The sequence below is a fragment of the Grampus griseus genome (assembly GCF_964374135.1).
Source record: "Grampus griseus genome assembly, chromosome: 13".
Taxonomy (NCBI): Eukaryota; Metazoa; Chordata; class Mammalia; order Artiodactyla; family Delphinidae; genus Grampus; species Grampus griseus.
The window spans coordinates 79,496,000-79,519,368 of record NC_139007.1 but is presented as its reverse complement, the minus strand read 5'-3'; the positions used below and the strand labels follow the sequence as shown (position 1 = coordinate 79,519,368).

Genomic DNA, 23,369 nt, shown 5'->3' with positions numbered 1-23,369 from the left:
GTTTCTGTTACCTGACTAATTTCACTAAGCATAATACCCTCCAAGTCGATCCATGTTGTTGCAAATGGCAAAATTTCGTTCTTTTTATGGCTGAGTAGTGCTCCAGTGTGTGTGTGTGTGTATACACACACACACACACACACACACACACACACTATATCTTCTTTACCCAGTCATCTACTGATGGACACTTAGGTTGCTTCCGTATCTTGGCTATTGTAAACAGTGCTTCTATGACATTGGGGTGCATGTATCTTTTCAAATTAGTGTTTTAGTTTTATTTGGATATATACCCAGGAATGGAATTGTGGGGTCATATGGTAATTCTGTTTGTAGTTTCTGAGGAACCTCCATACTGTTTTTCACAGTGGCTGCACCAATTTACGTTTCCACCAACAATTTAGAAGCGTTCCCTTTTCTCCACATCCCTGCCAGTATTTGTTAGCTGTGTTCTTTTTGATGGTAGCCATTCTGACAGGTGTGAAGTGATAATCTCATTGTGGTTTTGATTTGCATTTCCCAGTGTTGAGCATTGTTTCACGTACCTGTTGGCCATCTGTACGTCTTCTTTGGAAAAATGTCTATTCCTGTCTTCTGCCCATTTTTTAATCAGGTTGTTTTGGGTTTTTTTGATGTTGAGTTGTATGAGCTGTTTATATATTTTGGATATTAACCCCTATGGGTCATATCATTTGCAAATGTTTTCTCCCATTCAGTAGGTTGTCTTTTCGGGGTTTTTTTGCGGTACGCGGGCCTCTCACTGTTGTGGCCTCTCCCATTGCGGAGCACAGGCTCTGGACACGCAGGCTCAGTGGCCATGGCTCACGGGCCCAGCTGCTCCACGGCATGTGGGATCTTCCTGGACCGGGGCACGAACCCGTGTCCCCTGCACCGGCAGGCAGACTCTCAACCACTGCGCCACCAGGGAAGCCCTGTCTTTTCCTTTTGTTGATGGTTTCCTTTGCTGTACAAAAGCTTTTAAGTTTAATTAGGTGCTGTTTATTTTTGCTTTTGTTTCCTTTGCCTTAGGGGACAGGTCCAAAAAAAATATTGCTATGATTTATGTCAAAGAGTATTCCACCTATGTTTTCTTCTAGGGATTTTATGGTTTCAAGTCTTACATTTAGGTCTTTAATCCATTTTGAGTTTATTTTTGTATATGGTGTAAGAAAATGTTTTAATTTCATCCTTTTACATGTAGCTGTCCAGTTTCCCAGCACCACTTATTGAAGAGACTGTCTTTTGTCCATTGAATATTCTTGCCTCCTCTGTTGTAGATTAATTGACCATAATTGTGTGGGTTTATTTCTGGGCTCTCTATTCTGTTCCACTGATCTGTATGTCTCTTTTTGTGCCAGTACCATACTGTTTTGATTAATGTAGCTTTGTAGTAGAGTCTGAAGTCAGGGAGCATGGTTCCTCCAGCTCTGTTTATTTTCCTCAAGATTGTTTTGGCTATTCAGGGTCTTTTGTGTTTCAATACAAATTTTTAAATTATTTGATCTAGTTCTGTGAAAAATGCCATTGGTATTTTGATAGGGATTGGATTGAATGTGTAGATTGCCTTGGGTAGTACGGTCATTTAAACAATATGAATTCTTCCAATCCATGAATACAGTATATCTTTCCATCTGTATGTGTCATCTTCAGTTTCTTTCATCAGTGTCTTATATATAGTTTTCTGAGTACAGGTATTTTACCTCCTTAGGTAGGTTTATTTCTAGGTATTTTATACTTTTTGATGCAGTGGTAAGTGGTAAATCCTTAATTTCTCTGACAGTTCATTGTTAGTGTATAGAAGCAACAGATTTTTGGATATTAATTTTGTATCCTGCAGCTTTATTGAATTCATTGTTGAACTCTAGTAGTTTTTTTGGTGGCACCTTAGGATTTTTTTATGTATAAAGTATCAAGTCATCTGCAAACAATGACAGTTTTACTTCTTCCTTTCCAATATGAATTCCTTTTATTTCTTATCTGATTGGTGTGACTAGGACTTCCAAAACTATGTTGAATAAAAGTGGAGAGAGTGGGAATCCTTGTCTTGTTCCTAATCTCAGAGAAAATACTTTCAGCTTTTCACCATTGAGTATGATGTTAGATGTGGACTTGTCATATATGGCCTTTATTATGTTGAGGTATGTTCCCTCTATACCCATTTTTTGGAGTTTTTATTATAAATGGATGTTGAATTATTTTTATTATTTTATTTTTTAAAATAAATTTATTTATTTTTGGCTGTGTTGGGTCTTGTTGCACATGGGCTTCTCATTGCGGTGCTTTTCTTGTTGCGGAGCACAGGCTCTAGGCACGTGGGCTTCAGTAGTTGTGGCTTGTGGGCTCTAGAGCACAGGCTCAGTAGTTGTGGCACACGGGCTTAGTTGCTCTGTGGCATGTGGGATCTTCCTGGACCAGGGATTGAACCCATGTCCCCTGCATTGGCAGGTGGATTCTTAACCACTGTGCCACCAGGGAAGTCCCCTGGCTGTTGAATTCTGTCAGTAGCTTTTTCTTCATCTTTTGAGATGATCATATGGTTTTTATTCTTCAGTTTGTTAATGTGGTGTATCACACTGATAGATTTGAAGATATTGAACCATCTTTGCATCTCTGGGATAAATCACACTTGATACATGGTGTATGATCCTTTTAATGTGTCATCAAATTCAGCTTACTAATATTTTGTTGAGAATTTTTGCTTCTATGTTCATCAGTGATATTGGTCTGTAATTTTATTTTTTAGTGATATCTTTGTCTGGTTTTGGTGTCGGGGTGATGCTGGCCTTTTTGCTTGAGTTCAGAAGCGTTCCTTCCTCTGCAATTTTTTGGAACAGATTGAGCAGGATAGGTGTTAATGCTTCTCTAAATGTTTGGTAGAACTCACTTGTGAAGCCATCTGGTCCCGGACTTTTGTTTGTTGGGAGTTTTTTTTTTTATTACTGATTCAATTTCATTATTGGTAACTGGTCTGTGTACATGGCTGAAGTATAAAATCAAGTCACAGGCCAGTAGGAATAGTATAATTCCATTTAGGCAAAAAAAAAAAAAAAGCATATGGAGCTATAGTGTATATGCATAAATTATAGGTATGTAACTGAATTTTTAAAAAGGTTTGGAAGGGTGTCCACCAGACTTTTAACTTTGATTACTTCTGAGGATATAAGTGGGAATTGGGAAATGATGGGAGTGCTAAAGTGGGATGTTCATTATTAAGTGCTATTTTTGTTTGTTTATTTTTACAATTAAAATGTATTCAGAAGTTATGTAATTAAAAAACAGTAAATATTTAAGAAAGACACAAGTTTTCCAAGGAGCATTAGGTGAAGCATCTCAGGCATTGTAAAAATACTTTGCCAACTAAAAAATGCTGTAGAAATGGCTTGTGCCGTGCTTTCTCTTGTGTTTCCTTTCTTGTGACTCCGTTAAAAATAAAGCCATATTTTTGTACATACCAGTAACATACTTGTATATCTCTATAGGTAGAATTTTAAAACATTAATTATTATAAAGCATTCTATAAGAGATTTTGAAGAGGGATTTTCTAATATTACAAATTAGAGTATTGTTAAAGAATTATTGGGTCTGAAATTTCTTTTGGATTATTAAATAATGGCCTCCTATCATCACAGTGTTTCTCAACACTTTTGCCACAGAAAGTGGGAGGATGAAAGAGGGAGGACAAGCTGCTCTCTATTGAGCACCTGCTGCGCTTGGAAATGGAAGTTTTTATATAGATTAATTTATTAGAACCTTCCTTCAGGTCAAATGAACCACGTAATTTGACTGAGTTTCCATAGCAAGTAAGCAAGGGACAGAAATTTGAGCTCAAGTCTCTCTGACCTCAAAGCCCATATTTTGTTTTATTTTAAATTAAATAATACATGAATAGACTCTCATTGTAAATACTTCGGAGAACACAGATATAGCAAAAAATTAAACCCAGCTTTAAACAGAGCCCTCCACAACCCCAACTCCCTCCTAAGAGGCAGTGACTTTAATAGTTTGGTGCCTCTTTCTAGATCTTTGTGTGTTTGTGTGTGTGTGTATGTGTGTGTGTGTGTGTGTGTGCATGCACACACAAGCATAAACTTTGCCTACATATTTATGTTCATAAAGCAATACACTGTTTTAAACAACAAAAACATAAAAAATAAATGAAATTGTACTGCACAAAGTATTTCTTTGTCTCCCTTTAAGAAATAGTTCTTCCAAACTGTTACATATAGAATGGATAAACAACAAGGTCCTACTGTATAGCACAGGGAATTATACCCAATATCCTGAGATAAACCATAATGGAAAAGAATATGAAAAAGAATGTATATGTAGGTATAAGTGAGTCACTTTGCTGCACCGCAGAAATTAACACAACATTGTAAATCAACTATACTTCAATTTAAAAAAATGAGTTTTTCCTTCCTGAACCTCAGGTTTTATAAGTTTTTTGTCTGTCAAACAAGTTCATTATTAAGAAACTACTCACTCATGTATTATTAAGGGCTGCTAATATGCCAATCAGAATGAAATAACTAGTGTTAACTCACTGAGTTTAATAATTTTTGCTAAAGCAAAATATGACATTTTCTTACCATTTATGGCCTCATCTCTAGTAATTACAACTTCTGTTAGATTTTCTAAATAAAGAAAATGGCTCTTAACCTTCGTTGAGATCCCTAAGGAGTACCTGGCTGGGGACATCATGGCATTGTGTTGTGGGACCCAGGGGGCCTTAGGGAAGAATGTAATTGTGGTGGTAGGGCTTTTTCTCGTAGACAGATGCTGAGGTTTGCCTTCCTCCCATCATTTTCAGCCTGAAAACCTCTCAATAGTCTGAGACGGATTAGTGCTGGTGTTTAGGGAATGTGTTCTTTCACCAGGCTGGGTTTCGATACTGGTAGAAGCAATAAAGTCCCACCACATTATGGAGGCCTCACACGCCGCCAGAACCCTGGCTAATCTAGACCGAGAGACTGTGCAAGATAAGTACCAGGACGGCGTGTACGTGCTGCACCCCCAGTACCGCACAAGGTAAGAAGGCAGGGTAGAGCCGCTTTGTCCCTGTGGGGACGTAATGCTTCAAGGGCTTAATATTCTAACTTCTTTCTGCATAATTTAGATAAGTTAAATACCTTACAAATAAGTCAAATACCTTATTTACTGAAACAGTTTTCCCCTAATAACCTCAGAAGAATTGCAAGCTGTCGTGAAAGTATGGAACCAGGGTTATTTTATACCAGCGGCTTACCTTCAGGAAGGCTGCATTCACCTTTTATAACATGTCTCACATAAACTCTGTAATGCATATTTCTTCTTTGTTTCATTACATTTTTCATGTAAATCTAAGTTATTAACTGATTAGGGTTGTAGAGGTTGATCTGGATGAGAAGGAGCTAGGACATTATTACATGCAGGCGACCAAATCAGCCTGGGCCTAGAACTCAAGGAACTAGAGAAAGCTTAGGCGAGGTTATAAAAGCATGTATCGGAAGGAATAAGTTGTAATAAATTTGACTCATACTCCTTCTTAAGGTTATTTCTTTTTTTGTTTGTTTGTTTTCTTAAGGTTATTTCTGGTCACTATTTCCAGTCGTATCGTTGCTAAGACAATAAATATACCACAATGAAAAAATTACACATTTCTTAGATTTTTGTCAGGCACTTTAATACCTCAGAAAATAGCAAGAACTTTTTTTTAACTTGAAAAATAGATTTCCTGGTTAATTCTAATTTGTAAATAAAATAATATGGTAATGTATTTTATATGTGTTACATAATTGGGTGTGTATTATAAATAGCTTGCAAGTAATATACTATTGCAATTTTTTTAAATGGCATATACAAAGAAAGAATGTTACTTTAAAATCTCATTTGCTCTGTTTCTGATAAACATCATTTTCCTTGATAAAAACAATCTTTTTCATGCATACTGAGTTTGAAACTACACTAGCATATGATTTAATTTCTTAAATACTTTTATTGATTTGTGTAATATTCTCATGGAACTCTTTGGAGGGTAATCTATGACATCTGTCACTTCATTGATCACTAAGCGCATTACAGTTGATTTTGGTTGGTCTGCCTGCCTAGTTGTGTTTCCATCCTTACAGAGAGAGCAGTGAGCACACTGCATATATGTCTTTGCCAGAACTCCTTTAGGGCTCCTCAGCAAACCTGTGCTTATAAAGCTTGCCTTAATTAAGTTTATTTTATGTCATATAAACCTGCTAAAATAAGCACCATCCAAAGAGAGTGCTGTGTAGATTCTTATCAAAGTAATGCATTTTTTCTGCTTCTTTTAAAAACTCTCTCCCCTGTTAGTCAGCCCATTAAAGCAGATGTCCTGTTTATTCATGGCCTTATGGGAGCAGCATTCAAAACGTGGCGCCAGCAGGACAATGATCAGAATTTAACTGGAAAGGTTTCAGAGGATGAAACCAAGTATACAACATGTTGGCCCAAGGTAAGGAAGCGGCTACCTCTGGTAGGCCACCCTTATCCCGACACACTGCTGTGTCACCGGCCTTTAGAGTCCTCACTGTGACACGCTTACTTTTCTCTTTTTACTGGGATTTTTTTTCCATGCAGTTTTTCTTTTCCTTAGGGACACTTATAATATGTTACATGAACAACTGGGCTTATCACTCTGTGTTGTATAATTTACGGTACATTCTATGACTCTAAAAGAGTATTCTGTTAAGTAAAAAATGGGCAAAGGGCAAGGGCCAGTAAAATAGTCCACTTCCGTTAAAAATATAATTCAAAAAATATATATATATATAATTCAATAAATAATATATTAATAACAGCTGGCTAGTTCTGTGATTTTAATAATTATAAAATAGAAAGACTTTGAAGAAGTAATTCTGCTTTGGATTTCTTTGACATTATTTCTTCTAAAGAGCCTAAACTTTGGCATTAATTTATTGAATGAAATTTATCTAAAGCTCAGTGAAAATTGATGCTGTAAATATGTATAAATAGTTCCTGGGGCTTTGTCCCACTTCCGCTTATCCACCTTCACAAGGGCGTATCAGCAGAAAGAGTGGTTGGCACTCTTTCTCTGGAGACACTGAAATATGGAGATGACGATACACCTCGGCTCCACAGAGACAGAACTGTAACTGTAATTAGTATCTGAGCTCTCAGGTAAAATCTCTAACCTCCGTCACACTCTTCTGTCTGTCCTGAGATCACAGCTTTCTATTAAATGCTTTCAAAAAGCCAATTTGATCTAGACTCCAAAAACAGGCCCTGCTTTTGGCTATAGCAGATTAAAATTGAGAATATTCTCTTGAAACCTGCATAGACCTTATGCAATATCACCTTATGAGCAGAGATATAAAAAGATAAAATGCTGGAGTTATTTTTCTAGTCACCTTTATACTTTACTCCAGTGCAGTCTTTTACTAGTTGTCAGTATTACAAGGGTCCTTTAGTTACAAATTTCAATTGCTAGGAAATAAGTGGAACAGTGGAAATTCATATCTTCCCTTTTGTACCTTTTATTTTACATAGTCGTGGTTAGCAAGAGACTGTCCCGCTCTCCGAATTATATCTGTGGAGTATGACACCAGCCTTAGCGACTGGAGAGCAAGGTGCCCTATGGAAAGGTAACAGAGGGGGAAGGGTCCAGGCCACAAGTGGGCCCTCTGGGATGGAGGGGTGTTTTATCTTTGAGGCCACAGACAGGATTTTCTTATGGAAAACTAACGTAACCTTTCTTCTCTTCCTTATAGAGGAAATTAGCTATAAATAATGAAACTGTATAAGGCTTAGATATAGTGTCAATGTTGGGCTTCTAACATGGTTCGCTTAAAACTATTCTCATAGTAAGGACCATGGATTCGAGAGCAAAGTTTCCTTAATTCCTGGAAGTAAACATGGGGCTTTTGGCTTTTGTGTTCACAAGCATACCACCTAAAGGAAGCCAAGAGAGATGCTGAGCAATGTAGGCTCCTTATGTCACTTGTACATCGTATGTGCCAATTGTATATACAGGAGAGAGCGCTCGATTTCTGGACTTCAGGACCTAGACTGTAGCCAACTCTGCCTTTGACTCACTAGCCATCTTAGGTCATTAAACTGGTCTGGGAAGTCTGGTCTGCAAATGGAGGGAGTTGGTCTGATCTGTGTTATCAAACTGAGTGTTATATATGAGTGACGCCCACCTAGGTGCCAGAGGAATGGTGCTGAGGGTCAGCGGGCGAGACCCCAGGGCTCCTTCCCCAGGTCACCCAGAGGAGCTCGCATAAACCTTTATTTCAAAGAAAGGATTCTCCACATACACAGTTTAAAACTACCAGACCAGACAGCTTTAGAGTTCCCTTTTAGTTTGAAAATTACTTATTTGAAGTCTGATTCTAATAGCTTTGTGCTGTTTCTAAGTAACAAACCAAAATGATGAAAGCTTAGTGTTTGTAACATAAATACAAGTAGAACTAAACAGCAATGACAGCTGACTCCACAGGTGAACTCGCAAAGGACAGCATGGTCTCCGCTGATCCTTGTCTTGTCAGGCCGCCTAATGAGGAGGGATGCACACCCTAAGTGGTGGGGGCAATGGGGTAAGACCCCAGTTTGACCCGTGAAAATTGCCCGATACGTTTTAGATGCCTAAACAATGCTTGTTTCATAAATATTCCCACCTGTGCCAGTGTAACTAAGTTAGAAATGGGGAATGAGCAATTGCGGGAATCAACCGGAGAGAATAGAGGTATTCCTGACTCCAAAATGTAGCATGTAGAATTGGTCCAATAAACAAAAGATCTTGCCTTAAAACGTGGATAGCAAAATTGGGGCAGGGGGAATCAGTAGCCTCCTGTCATACCCGCTGTTTTCATTTTGTTCAGAAAGTCCATTGCATTCAGGAGCAACGAACTTCTGAGGAAGCTCAGAGCTGCTGGTGTTGGGGATAGGCCAATGATTTGGGTATCACACAGCATGGGAGGTAAGTATGTTTCATTGTTGCCAAACAAGCATTGTGAGGTCGTCAGCTATGGAGCTCTCTGTTTTGTTTACTGGTAGCCCTTTTCCCCCCAAATTAATGTTTTTGGCTATGGCTCCTTCCCTGCTATTTGTTTTTCTAAGAGGGGACAACTAGTAAAAAACCATATAAAAAGAAAATGAGTTAAGCACTACGCTTGATAATGAGTAAATATCAGAAGCTGTCCATGGCGTATGTAAGCCCAACTTGTCAATATCTCTCAGCGTTCCTGGCTGGTCCCAGGGCCCCCCCCTTTCGTCCCTGTTTCTCCAACCACCACAGAGTCCATCACTGCTCCTGTGCCCACAGCCCCAGCATGCCTGCTTACCCCTTGCCCAAGGCCTGCAGAAGTGGCGGTGTGATCACAGGTGTCCCCTCTTTGGTCCCAGTGCTTGCTTGCTAAGCCACATCCCCTGCTTCTCCCAACCCACTCCCAGTCCGGTGCTAAATGTTCACCATCCACCTTGCAGAGGGCCTTTCAGCAGCCCTTGGCCTAGTTTAGCTGATGAAATGCTCAGGACTGCTGACTCTTGAGTCTGGGCTTTTTGCTGAGAGAAAGGTGGATGTAGCCCTTTATATCCTCAGAGACCGACTGTTACCATCCATGTTACCTTTGTGTTTCCCTATCAGCTCCAAGCCCAGGTTGGGGGACAGAAAAGAAGGTGCCTTCCTAGGTGGATTTTCCCACAGCAGCTTTGTTTTCTCCCCAGTGGATATGTGAGACTATGTGTTCTTTAAATATTAGTACTGTCCTAACGGAGTGGTCGTTAGTGGGCTGCTGCGGGTAGGTCGGGAGGCTGGCTGCTGCCTATGCACGTCATTGATGGACACCCAACATGCAGTGCCTAACTCTCTTCTCCGGGAGAGTGCATCCTGTGATGTAACATCTGCTTTACAAATGAGTTTCTAGAATCTTACCTGTTCGTAGTCTTGTGCTATATATTTTAGAGGATTGGGCGCATTACTAAGTGTTAATATTTTAAGGCCCTGTTTGTTGGACTACAGAGAATTATTGTTTAAACTTTTTTAAAGAAAGCATCTCTTTTTCTGTATTTCTTGTTTGCCTTTTTTTTAATAAGGGAAGGAAAATAGCTTATGCATTGTTTTTCTTCTCTATGGCTAGGTCTTCTTGTCAAAAAGATGCTGTTGGAAGCCTCTAAGAAGCCAGAAATGAGTACTATTATAAACAATACCAGAGGAATAATTTTTTATAGTGTCCCTCATCATGGATCCCACCTGGCTGAATACTCTGTTAATATTCGTTATCTTCTCTTTCCCTCTTTGGAAGTCAAAGAACTCAGCAAGGGTAATACTTTTTTTCTAAAGGGAATTGGCATTGTATTAACACCAGTTATACAGGAGAAGGAGAAGAACAGTTTTGACTAACAGTTTTAACTTGGCTGTATTACCTCATTTTACTATTTGTACATCAATTGTGTTTAGACTATCATGGAAACTTTTTAGTTTGGGGTTAATTTTTCTTTGATACATTCCCTTTTTGTTCTTAAGCCATTATCTGCTTAAGAAATATAACAATAATTTTAACACTATCTTAGTTAAAATTTTTAAAGTTACATAATGTTTTGCATTAAGTATTATTCCAAATTACCAAAGAACTGCTCTTTTCCACAAGTTTGGAAAATCATCAACTGTTAAAATATACACGAGCTTTACAGATATTCATATTAATTATAAGGCACTATATTTGTTTGGGGTTAATAAGCATCTTCTCTTTCTCTGGAACACCTACCTGTTAATCAGAATTTTGGGACCCTTGGCTTGAGCTTTAGTATACCATTGTCTTTTTGCTCATATGCTCTTTGTTCTGCTTTATGGAGAGTAATTGGACTTTATCTTCAAACCTTTTGTTGAATTTGATTTTTTTTGCAGTCAAACTTTACCTTCCACAAGCTCTTTCTTGTTCTGTGATCCATTTTCTTTTGAAATCATTCTAAAGATACTAACTAGAGGTTTTTTTTTAAAAAAAGTGTCTTCTGTGCCCAGGTTTTCTGTTTGCTCACCTGGTCTGTCTCTCTCAGGTGGTAGGCTTTCCTCTAAGACCTGGTGCTTCTTGGTCACCCTTTGATACTTGAGGATGGGGGACAGGAAGGGGATGGGTGCTCTGTGATTATAGACAGGCTCTGTTGATGGGAGGCTGTGCTTCAGAGTGGACGTGGAAGTGCCAGCCAGCACACCGAGGGACCCCTCAGCCCCACACACCAAACTGCCCTGGGTACTGCTTCTGGTCAGCCAGCAATGTGAGAAAAACTCTCCCGCTGACACTGGCCTCTGAGTTCTAGATTGGTTTCAGCCCTTTTCTCTCATCTTAATGGCTTCTTAGGAAAAAGAGAAAATAAGCCACCATCTTGAATCAGAACCCTAATTTCCTCTCTAAATTTGGAAGGTTGATGCATTTTATTATGAACTAGATAAACAGATCTTGTTACAGTCTTGCTCTCTATAATTTTACAGATTCTCCTGCACTTAAAACACTACAGGATGACTTTCTGGAGTTTGCAAAAGATAGAAACTTCCAGGTGCTGAGTTTTGTAGAAACACTACCAACCTACATTGGTAGCATGATTAAACTCCACGTGGTGCCCCTGGAATCAGCAGGTATTCACTCTTTTGAAACTTGTTTGTCCTTAGTTTCCTGGTTGGTGGTAATCATAAACGTCAACTTTTATATCCAGTTTCTCAGTTTTAGGAGACAGTTTTATGAAGATTTAGATTCTGTTATTCTTTTAAGCCATAGAGTAAAACTTCTCTGCAAACATTTAACCTTGGCATTCCCCTTCCCTCCTTTTATTTAACTGATTAGACAGCAAAGGTTAATCGGCTAACTCTGCATTAGCTCTCAACAGTGAAATCTGCTGCATTAAGGTAAGAATCAGAGCTTTTCTATCAGCTAGATTAAAAGGAGCATTTCATTTCACAGATTGATAGCCGCCTGCAGGAACCTTAAAGAAATCAGCTAAAGGTGTGGAAGCTTAGTAATATTAAAGCAACAGAGATTGTGAAGGAAAAAACTAGTGTTAAAGTTCAGTGTCTTCCTAATCCTGGGACTGAAGGAAATGACCAATACCTGCTACTGCAGAGCACTGTAGTCTACTGTAGGCTCTCCGAGGGCAGAGCCCACATCTCAGTTCTCCTCATAGCCTCCTGTGTTACTCTGAGCATAGTGAAGAGCCCGTACATTTCACTCCCTGAAAGGCTTTCCCCTCAACCTGGCTAACTCTTTAGTTTGCTTGTCAGACCCTTTTCTGATCACTTCGGGGGGCTGGGTCAGGTGCTGTCCTGGTAGCACTCTGCCATTACTGAGAGCTCCTGGCAGCCAGGCATGGTGCGTATCTGGAGCGCCTGCCAGATGGTTCTTCTGTCTGCGTAACAAGTTTTGTCCTACTTCATTATTATCTATATAAAATGAAAAAGGCTTGATATCCTATAGTGGAATCTGAAGAGACTTTACCTTAAAGCAATATGCCATAGGGTGAGGAACTGCTGTTTGGTAGTTGAAGAATCTGAAGAGTTCAAAGAACAGTGGCCAGTTTTTTGTTTTCTTTTAAGATGAATTTGGGAGCTTAAAGCAAAATTAATATTGTGGACCACCTGCTGGTAGTGACATAGCCTTGTCATCATTCTGTCCACCCCTTCTTCTGTGTCACCAGGTGGCCTGTCTTCCTTCATAACCACCAGCTGCACTTCCTCACCTGGCTGGCTTCACTAGTACCTCCTGTCACTTCCATCTAGGTGGACTTGGTTAGGCTGAAACATCAAAAACTCAACCAGCTCTCTCAAGCACCACATCATCTCCTTCCCTGGTAGAGTGAGCGTGGAGGGTCGGGTATAGAAGGGATTCCATGTGAGACGTTCCCATTCGTTTCATCAGGGCACGGGAGCTCATTATCAAGTTTCTAATGTTAGCTCTAGGAAGAGAAGTGGTTCAGAGAAGTGTGGAATAACTTAGTAATAACCTGCAGTGTGTAAACGTTTTGAAGGTGACAGTGCTCAGGCTCTGTTCACTATTGAATTAGGAAATCGGCAGCACACACACAGAATTTATGAGAAAAGCATAAAGTTATAATTACACCTACTGAGACTCCATTGTCACGTGATTAGTCAAATGCAGTTTAGTTACAAACTTTAAGTTCCTTTATCTCTGATTTGGTTCTCGATCACGACCAAATCAACATTTACCAGTACGCATTTGGCCTCTTTCACTGTTGACAGGGGGCAGCTTATATTTTTACTTAAATTTTATTGACATTTTTGTTTTCTTCAGATCTAGGCATTGGAGATCTAATTCCTGTGGATGTTAACCATTTGAACATTTGTAAGCCAAAGAAAAAGGATGCTTTTTTGTACCAACGTACCTTACAATTCATCCGTGACACGTTAGCCAAAGACCTGGAAAACTGACAATTGTCTTTTTCTGTTTTCACACATGAACACAGTGCAAGAAACGTGGTGTTCTCTCTTTTTAAGCTCTACACAATCATGCAAATGTAGTCATTATGGCATTAATGTGGCCTGGAGTATGTTGCAGGCAACAGAATATTGTTCTGTAAAACACAAACCCAGAAGTGTCAATCAAAGAAAGAAGGGCTAGACTGGATTCTTCTGATTTAAAAAACTTCCATATGTGCCAGTTTATGTTTTGCAGTGTTGTCCCTGGTGATAGGGAGCAAGCTGCTATGGCTAAAGGATGTGATCTGTGACTTTTGTCATCTGTGACTGTCCCTGGCTCATGCTGGGAGCAGCGCTGATGGCTTCTGAAGGGAGAGCCATCACCAGTTTACCACAGAAATGCCTGTTGGAGGGTGCCTAAAATGGAGAGAGAATGAACTAGAACATAAAGACTCTGTTTTGGGTCAGGGTTTCCATGTGCTGTAAGTTTTTAAAACTTGTCAGTGTAAACCTTTGTGTAACATGTTAGCTTTGTTACACGCCTTGTCATCCCTGGGTCATTTCCTTGTAAGTTTTTATTTTCATATTGCTGAGAACAAATATTTCTCTTTTAAAAAAATTTCTAGCCTATAATAATTCTTTCCAGACTGTAGCTACCTATACTTTTAATTTTTCCCAGATAAGAATAATAAATCCATTATTGATCAAAGTGTGAACTAAAACTATTCTAAGCTATTATATATATATTAGCAATACTTAATATCAAGATTCTCAGATTCTTTTTAGCTAAAGTATACCATTATTTCTTGCTCATTAGGAAATGGTATTAATTGGTCTCCAGCATGTGAGAAATAGGAAATCATACTGATGACTTTTTTTTAAGTAACAGCATTATTGAGATATAATTCACACACCATAAACTTCACCCTTTTAAATGCACAGCTCATTGATTTTTAGTGTGTTTACAGAGTTGTGCAACCGTCACCACTATCTAGTTTCAGAACATTTCATCATCCCTCCAGATAACCCCACAGCCATTAGCAATCACTCCTCTCCTCTCCCCCAGCCACTGGTCAGCACTAATCTTCTGTCTCTATGGATTTGCCCATTATGGGCATTTCATATGAATGACAAGTTTTAAAAAAATTACAACACGTGGCCTTCTGTGTCTGGCTTCTTTCTCTTAGCATAATGTTTTGAAGGTTCATCCATGGTGTAGCATGTATACATGTAGTAGGACTTCGTTCCTTTTTATGGCCAAATAATAGTCCATTGTATGGATGTACCACATTTGTTTATCCATTCATCATTTGAGGGACATTTAGGTTCTTTCAATGTTGGGGCTGTTATGAATAATGCTGCTGTTAACATTCACGTACAAGTTTTTGTGTGGACATGTTTTCCATTCTCTTGGGTATATACTAGGAGTGGAATTGCTGGGTCATGTTAAGCTTATGTCTACCATTTTGAAAATGATGGACATTTGTAGAATGGGATAGTCAAAGCTAAAAGGAGTACAGCATCTGAAGGTAAACTGGGGGCATCAGTGAACCTTAACAACATCTAATTGTTTAATTATGCAAAAACCTAACAAGTGACTTAACTACCTGTTTTGTTATGTAGCTATAGAGTGTGCTAGTTAGCTATCAACAATAAACTCTAGCTAATGGGATCACGTGGGGAGAGGGGTGTAGATAGGCTTGGTTCGTTTTCTTTTTCTGTTTTCCGTGAACCATGGCAGATATACCATGGCTGGAATATCTGTTCATTAACTTAGAGTAATGAAATGAAACCCCACTTCATAAAATCTCAATATAGCCATTATAGCTGTGCTTTAAAAATAAGGTCTGGGAGAGAGATCCAGTGTACTTCTGAATGACTATAGCTTTTCAGGCAAGTCACTTACCATTTCTGTTCATTCTGTTTATGAAATGGATATGATGTATACAGATTCACTTCATCAGTCCTGTAAGATTTAAGTCAATAATGTTTTAAAAATAATCATCACCTGAAAAACTCTAAGAACACAAAGTATGAAAACATACACATTTGAAATAGTTTTAAACTTAGACCATCAGTAAAATGGTTCTCCTAGTTCAATCAGCCTTGTTTAAATATCCTTTCTGGAAAAAATTTCAAATGAAGCTTCCTATTACCTTTCCCCTCATGGGAAAAGTCTCTTTAAATGATCTATCCAGGAAGGAAATAAACAGAATACAGGTGTTAGCAGACTACTGAAAACAAGCTGTAAATAAAATTCAGATGAAAAATTAATTATCCTTATCTATAAGCCCTTTACTTCTTTCTGATTACGTTGTCAACCCTAAAAGTTAAGGGCACCGAGTCCCCCCTTTACTCCACTGTTTAAATGTCACCATAGAGAGAGTCAGACTACAAATGGAGGATCGTGATGCCCTTCTTGACTCCATCTCAACCATTCACCCAAGGTCACAGCAACAGGCATAATATGGTGGAGGACGCGGCCCTCTGCTCAGGTCAGGGCGCCCATGGTAGTGGATGCCAGCACTAGTTTCCTGTTGTTGAGAAACACAGCACAGTCACAGAGTGACGTGTGTATATCTTTTGAGCTTGGCTCATAATTTACAGTGCCCCTCAAATTATTTCTAATTCCTAGAATTTGACTTTTAGGCATACCCTCCTGAATTTTCATCTCTTTGTTATATTAAATATGTTAGTGTATGGTTTCGCTTTTATTGACATTTGGTATAAAAATTATGTCCATGAAAAAAATTTAAACATGTTCAATAAATGCAATTTTAATGTACTCAGTAAAACTGATTGTGCCCTTATATTGGATGTTGAACACTCCCCAAAGCTAATCACTTAAAATCTATTAGAAATTCATTGTATAATTATAAATTGCCTTAATAAAGCAGAAGACATAAAAAGGCAGTTTAATATCCAAGAAGTTTCCAAATTTAGAAAAAGCCATTCTTGTAAAAATTCCAGTTCTTAATCCGCTTTTAGCTTGGCCTTGGAGTTTAGAAACAGTGTCATGGAATTCAACAGCTGGTTCCAAAGTCTGAAAACACTAAGCTTACTAGAACCTTTGATTTTTAATTTAATCCAAACTATTTCAGGATTGTTAAAGCTAGTTTATATTGAAAGCTGGATACTCACCGATTCCTAGGATCATTAGAGAGTGCTGGATATGAATGTAATCTCTAAGCATAAAAAGCTTTGGGTATGTATACATCTAGATGGGTTTTAGAATATTTTGACATCTTGGATTACCAGATTAAAACATTTTTGAGAGTTCTGGACCAGGATGGTGACATAGGAGGCTCCTGAACTCGCCTGCTCCACAGACACCAAATTTACAGCTACACACGGAACAGTTCCCTCAGAGAGAAGTTCAGAAACTAGCTGAGCAACTCTTACACATTGGGTGAACGAGAAAATGCCCATGTTGAAATGGATAAGAAAGACTGAGACATACTGTCACCATAAATCTCACCCTTGGCACAGTGAGATACAATCAGGAGGGAACACACAACTCCCAGCTTCTGCCTGAGGAGTGAAGGGTTTGGGCCCAACATCCAGTGCCCCAACTTTCAAGTCTTCCACCTGAAGGATGGACCTCCCCCACCACACCAAAACACCTAGCTTTGAAAGCCAGCAGGGCTTGCATACACAAGACCCACAAGTCTACAGCAAAGAAAAAACAGTTCGAAATGGGCTTGCAAGGACTCACAGTGGCTCTCCCCGCAGGGCTCAGCACAAGGGCAGCAGACAGAAATGCCCATCTCCCAGCCTTTTCCTGAAAGGTGCCCATTTGCTTATCTTAAAAGCTGCGGCCTGAGGGTCAGGCTTCTAATTCAGCACACATCTAGAGGATGACTGTGATCTTCCCTGGGGACCAGGGAGGCTGGTGGTTCTGTCTCTGCATTCTCCCTCTTGCCCACTCGAGGTTGCTGGTGTCTTCCTGGAAGGAGCTTCGACACATCTCTAGTGCCCTGTCTTTTGTGGCTGTTACCCAGGGAGTGCACCGCTTGATTACTTGCCTCTGATGGCCAGCAAGCCTTGTGTTTGTGGATCCCACAGGACTGTACAAAGAAACAGTTCCATCCCCCTATTGCTCAGCACAGAGGGAGCAGACAGAAACACCCATCTTCCAGTCTTCCCCTGGAAGGGTCTATCTGTATACTTGAAAAGCTGCTGCCTGAGGGTTCAGTTTCCAATCAGCCTGCATCTAGGTACCGACTGAGAATGTTCCCTTTGGAACACTGAGAGGTCCTAGCAGAACCTCAACTCCCGGGAGCCACTAAGAACAAAGAAGGAGGTTCAGACAGTCACAGAGTTTGAGAGATAACCAAGAGCTTGATGGGCTGAATCCTAGGTTCATCTCCTACACGAGACCACTCTGTCAAGACTGGGGACTTCCCTGGTGGCGCAGTGGTTAAGAATCCGCCTGCCAATGCAGGGGACACGGGTTCAATCCCTGGTCTGGGAAGATCCCACATGCCATAGAGCAGCTAAGCCCGTGTGCCACAACTACTGAGCCAGCGCACCCTAGAGCCCACGTGCTCTAGGGCCCACGTGCCACAACTACTGAGCCTGTGTGCTGCAACTACTGAGCCCATGCCCTAGAGCCCATGTGCCACAACTATTCAGCCCATGCACCACAACTACTGAAGCCCACGTGCTCTAGGGCCCGCGTGCCACAACTACTGAAGCCCATGCGCCCTAGAGCCCATACGCTGCAACTACTGAAGCCTGTGTGCCTAGAGCCCATGCTCCACAACAAGAGAAGCCACTGCAATAAGAAGCCCGTGCACTGCAACAAAGAGTAGCCCCCGCTCACCACAACTAGAGAAAGCCTGCATGTAATGAAGACCCCCCGCCCAGAAAAAAAAGACTGGGAGAGGTGGCTATTTTATCTAATGCACAGAAGCCAACACAGAGAGTCAAGGAAAATGAAGAAACAGAGGAATATGTTGCAAACAAAAAGATGAAACTCCAAAAACAGACCTTAATGAAAGAGAGATAAATAAGTTCCAAATAATGGTCATAAAGATGCTCACCATGGTCAGGAGAGTAATGCATGAATAGCGTGAGAATTTCAGCCCAAACATAGAAAATATAAGAAAGAATCAATCAGAAATCACAGAGCTGAAGAATACTAACTGAAAAACGTAGTAGGGGGTTCAATGGCAGACCAGATCATGGGGAAGAAAGGATCAGCAAATTCAAAAAGAGGGCAGTGGAATGCATCCAGAGGACCAAAAAAAAAGTGAAAAAGAATGAAGATAGCTTAAGGGACCTATGGGATACCATCAAGCAGACTTGATACTTGCATTATAGAGGTTCCAGAAGGAGAAGAGAGAAAAAAGGGTCAGAAAGCTTATTCAAAGAAATAAAGGGTAAAATCTTTCCTAAGCAGGAATCCCAAAGGATTCCAAATAAGATGAATTCAAAGAGCCCCACAAACTTTGCTGTACACTGGAAACTAACACAACATTGTAAATCAACTATACTCCAATAAAAACTTTTAGAAAAACAAAAAAACAAAGCCCCAGGGAATTCCCTGGCAGTCCAGTGGTTAAGACTCTGTGCTTCCACTGCATGGGGCACAGGTTCGATCCCTGGTCAGGGAATTAAGATCCCACAAGCCACATGGCAGGGCCAAAAAAAAAAAAAAAAGAGCCCCACACTGAGACACATTATAATTAAACTGTCAAAACGAGAGAATCTTAAAAGCAGCAAGAGAAAAACAACTTGTTATGTACAAGAGAACCCCATAAAACTACCAGCAGATATTTTGCATAACTTTTGCAGGCCAGAGAGGAGTGACACAATATATTACAAGTGCTGATATATTACCAAGAATACTCTACCTGGCAAAGTTGTTCTTCAGAGTGGAAGAAGGGATGGAGTTTTTCAGACAAGCAAAAGCTGAAGGAGTTCATCACTACCAGACCAGACTTACAAGGAATGTTAAAGGGACTTCTTCATGCTGAAATGAAAGGACACTATTTAGTAACAGGAAAACATATGAAAGCATAAATCTCACTAGCAAATGTAAATACAGATGGTCTCCAACTCACAATGGTTCAACTTAATGATTTTTCGATTTTATGATGGTGCAAAGTGGTGTGCATTCGGTAGAAACCGTACTTCAAATTTTGATCTTTTCCTGGGCTACCAATATATGGTACGATACTCTCTTATCAGCCACATGATCACAAGGGTAAACAACAGATACACTTAAAACCGTTCTGTACCCATACAATCATTCTGTTTTTTACTTTCAGTATTCCATAAATTACATGAGATATTCAACACTTTATTATAACATAGGCTTTGTGTTAGGTGATTTTGCCCAACTGTAGGCTAATGTAAGTGTTGTGAGCACATTTAAGGTAGGCTAGGCTAAGCTATGATTTTCAGCAGGTTACGTGTTTTAAATGCATTTTCAAATTATAATATTTTCAATTTACGATGGATTTATCAGGATGTAACCCCATCATACATTGACCCATGGCCATGTCGGCCTGCTACTAAGTAAGAGGCATTTCTATTACAGATCAAGGAGGGCTGGAGAAAGAAAGCACAGATCTGTACAGGGTTGCACTGCAGTTGTCAATCTGAGTGTTCTCAATTTGGTCATCATAAAAAAATAGGGAGAAGGATATTCCTGGACTCATTAATACTACTGTGCCTTGTCACCTGAGGCCCAAAAGAGTTGGTGGAATCCAGAAACTTTTCAGTCTCTCTAAAGAGGATAGCGTTTGCCCATATGTTGAGAGAAAGCCCTTAAACAAAGAAGGTGAGAAACCTGGGACCAAAGCACCCAAGATTCAGTGTCTTGTTACTCCACATGTCGTGCAACACACACATTGGTGTATTGCTCTGAAGAAACAGTGTTCTAAGGAAAATAAGAAAGAGGCTGCAGGATACGCTATGCCTTTGGCCAAGGGAATGAAGGAAGCCAAAGCAAAACGCCAGGAACAGATTGCCAAGAGATGGAGGCTGATGTCTCTGAGAGTTTTGACCTCTAAGTCTTGAGTCCAGTCAAAAATGCAATGTTCTGAGAGTAATGAATAAATAAGATCAGACATCAGAAGAAAATTGTATGGAACCACAAAAGACCCTGAATAGCCATAGCAACTTTGAAAAAGAAAAGGCTGGAGGCATCACTCTTCCTGATTTCAAACTACATTTCAAAGCTATAGTAATCAAAACACTATGGTTTGGCATCAAAACAGATAATAGATCAATGGAACAGAATATAGAGCACAGAAACAAACTCATGCACATATGGTCAATTAATTTATGACAAAGGAGCCAAGAATACACAGTGGGAAAAGGATGGGTGGGAAAACTGGACAGCCACATGCAAAAGAAGAAAACGACAACTATGCTACACCACACATAAAAGTCAACTAAAAATGGATTAAAGACTTGAACTTAAGACCTGAAACCATAAAACTCCTAGAAGGGAACAAAGGTAAGCCCCTTGACACCAGTCTTGGCAATGATTTTTTAGATTTGACCGTAAAAACAAAGGCAACAAAAACAAAAATAAACAAGTAGGACTACATCAAACTAAAAAGCTTCTGCACAGCAAAAGAAACCATCAACAAAACGAAAAGGCAACCTACAGAATGGGAGAAAATATTTGCAAATCTTATATTTGATAAGGGGTTAATATTTTAAAACTATAAAGAACTCATTCAACTCAATAGCAAACATCAAACAATATGATTTAAAAATGGGCAGAGGAACTGAATATTTTTGCAAACAAGATACACAATGGCCAACAGGTACATGAAAAAGTGCTTAACATCACTAATCATCAGGGAAATGCAAATCAAAACCACAATGAGATACCCCAATACATCTGTTAGAATGGTAATCATCAAAAAGACAAAGGATATCAAGTGTTGGTAAGGATGTAGAGAAAAGGGAACACTGCACACTGTTGGTGGGAATGTAAATTGTTGCAGTCACTATGGAAAACAGTATGGAAGTTCCTCAAAAAATTAAAAAAAGAACTACCATATGATTCAGCAATCCCACTTCTAGGTATATATCCAAAGGAAATGCAAACAGGATATTGAACAGATATCTGCACTCCCATGTTCATTGCTACATTATTCACAATAACCAAGGTATGGAACCTAAGTGTCCATCAATGGATGAAGGGATAAAGAAGGTGTAGTATATACATACAGTGGAATATTATTCAGCCATGAGAAAGAAGGAAGCCCTGCCATTTGCAACATGGTTGGACCTTGAGAGCATTGTGCTAAGTGAAATAAGCCAGACAGAGAAAGACAAATACTGCACAGTATCACTTACATGTGGAATCTGGAAAAAAAAAAAAAAAGTCAAACACATAGAAACAGAAAGAGTGGTTGCCAGGGCCTCGGTGAGGGGCGGGATGGGAAGTGGGGAGAGGTTCATAAAAGGGTACAAAAACTTTAAAGTTGAATAAGGTCTGAGGATCTAATGTAAAACATGGTGAAATGGTGGCTATTGTTGATAACACTATATTCTATTGTATAACTGAAATTAGCAGAGTATAAAACTTAAATGTTCTTATCAAAAAAAGAAAAAAATGTGTGAGGTGATTGATGTGTTAGTTAACTAGATGGGAAGTATTCTTCCACAATATATACATATATCAAATCATCACAATGTACACTTTAAATATCTCAGTTTTATATACATCAATAAAGCTAAATTTTTAAAATTTTAATTAAAAAAATTTAACACATTGATAGCTTCTAAGAATTGTATCTGTTTATTCTCCCTCAAGTCCATTTCTCCTCTATTTCAGGTAATTCATTACATTTCACTCAAGCAGGACCTTTTTCAGTAGTTTTGACTTCTCCTCCCCACATATGATTAATTACCAAATGCTGTCCACTCTACTCCAAAGGTCCCAGAATGCTTTTCCATTTCTACTGCTCAGACTCCAGTTCAGATTTTCACATTTGGCCTGGACTGTAATACCCTCCTAATTGGTTCCTCATCCTAATGATAAAACAGAACTGTAATTCAGTGAACACATTTTGAGTACTTACACACCAAGTGTTGCTTTATAGAAGAATACAAGGTAGCTTTATTAGCCGTATTTCAGAGATAGAAAAACCAAGCATTAAAAAAAAATTCATAAAACTGGCCCAAAGTCTCAAAGCTAGTGAGAGTTAAGGTTAAACCCAGGTTTTATTTTAAAACCTATGCATGTGCATTGCAATATAGTCACAGAAAGTTTCACACATTAACTTTAAAAACTGACGAAAAGGGACTTCCCTGGTGGCACAGTGGTTAAGAATCTGCCTGCCAATGCAAGGGACACGAGTTTGAGCCCTGGTCTTGGAAGATCCCACATGCCGCGGAGCAACTAAGCCCGTGCGCCACAACTACTGAGCCTGCGCTCTAGAGTCTGCGAGCCACAGCTACTGAAGCCCATGTGCCTAGAGCCTGTGCTCCGCCACAAGAGAAGCCACCGCAATGAGAAGCCCATGCACCACAATGAAGAATAGCCCCTGCTCGCTGCAACTAGAGAAAGCCTGCACGCAGCAACGAAGACCCAACACAGCCAAAAATAAATAAATAAATAAATTTATAAAAATAAAAAAAAGAATACAAGGTTGAAATATCTTCAGAAATAAGAAAATATTCAGTGACTTAGATTTTAGAAAGTGCCAAAAATAGCTTCTCAAAAGAAGGCTGAAATTAGATTAGCTACAACCAAAGATAATTAGTGAACTGGAAGAGAGGTCAGAAAAATTTATCCAGAATGCAGCACAGAGAGACAAAAAAGATGGAAAATACAGAAGACTAAGGATATTGTCAAGTAAGATGATAACAAATTCTATGTTTCATTTGAGTACCAAAAGGAGAAGAAAAAAGCATGTCCCAGAGGCAATATTTGAAGAGATAATGGTTAAAAAGTTTCCAGAACTGATGAAAGGCACAAATCCACAGATTCAAAAAGTTCAACTAA

At 39.4% G+C, this 23,369-nt stretch overlaps 1 protein-coding gene and 1 pseudogene across 3 annotated transcripts in view; both read left to right on the top strand.

The window, feature by feature from the left end:
- The window catches only part of SERAC1 (serine active site containing 1), a 91,974-nt gene extending 78,107 nt beyond the window's left edge, over nt 1-13,867 (top strand). For both annotated transcript variants that reach the window (XM_082669293.1, XM_082669294.1), the window contains 7 exons: nt 4,878-5,028; nt 6,319-6,460; nt 7,516-7,610; nt 8,850-8,947; nt 10,107-10,289; nt 11,456-11,599; nt 13,266-13,867. In XM_082669293.1, the coding sequence (XP_082525419.1) occupies nt 4,878-5,028; nt 6,319-6,460; nt 7,516-7,610; nt 8,850-8,947; nt 10,107-10,289; nt 11,456-11,599; nt 13,266-13,402 (950 nt within the window). In that variant the 3' untranslated portion in view covers nt 13,403-13,867. The remainder of the gene's footprint in view (nt 1-4,877; nt 5,029-6,318; nt 6,461-7,515; nt 7,611-8,849; nt 8,948-10,106; nt 10,290-11,455; nt 11,600-13,265) is intronic.
- Nucleotides 13,868-19,890: 6,023 nt separating this feature from the next.
- LOC309831518 (small ribosomal subunit protein eS6-like) lies at nt 19,891-20,462 on the top strand (annotated as a pseudogene). Its single transcript has one exon. The product of its transcript is annotated as a small ribosomal subunit protein eS6-like (transcript).
- The last annotated feature ends 2,907 nt before the right edge of the window (nt 20,463-23,369 follow it).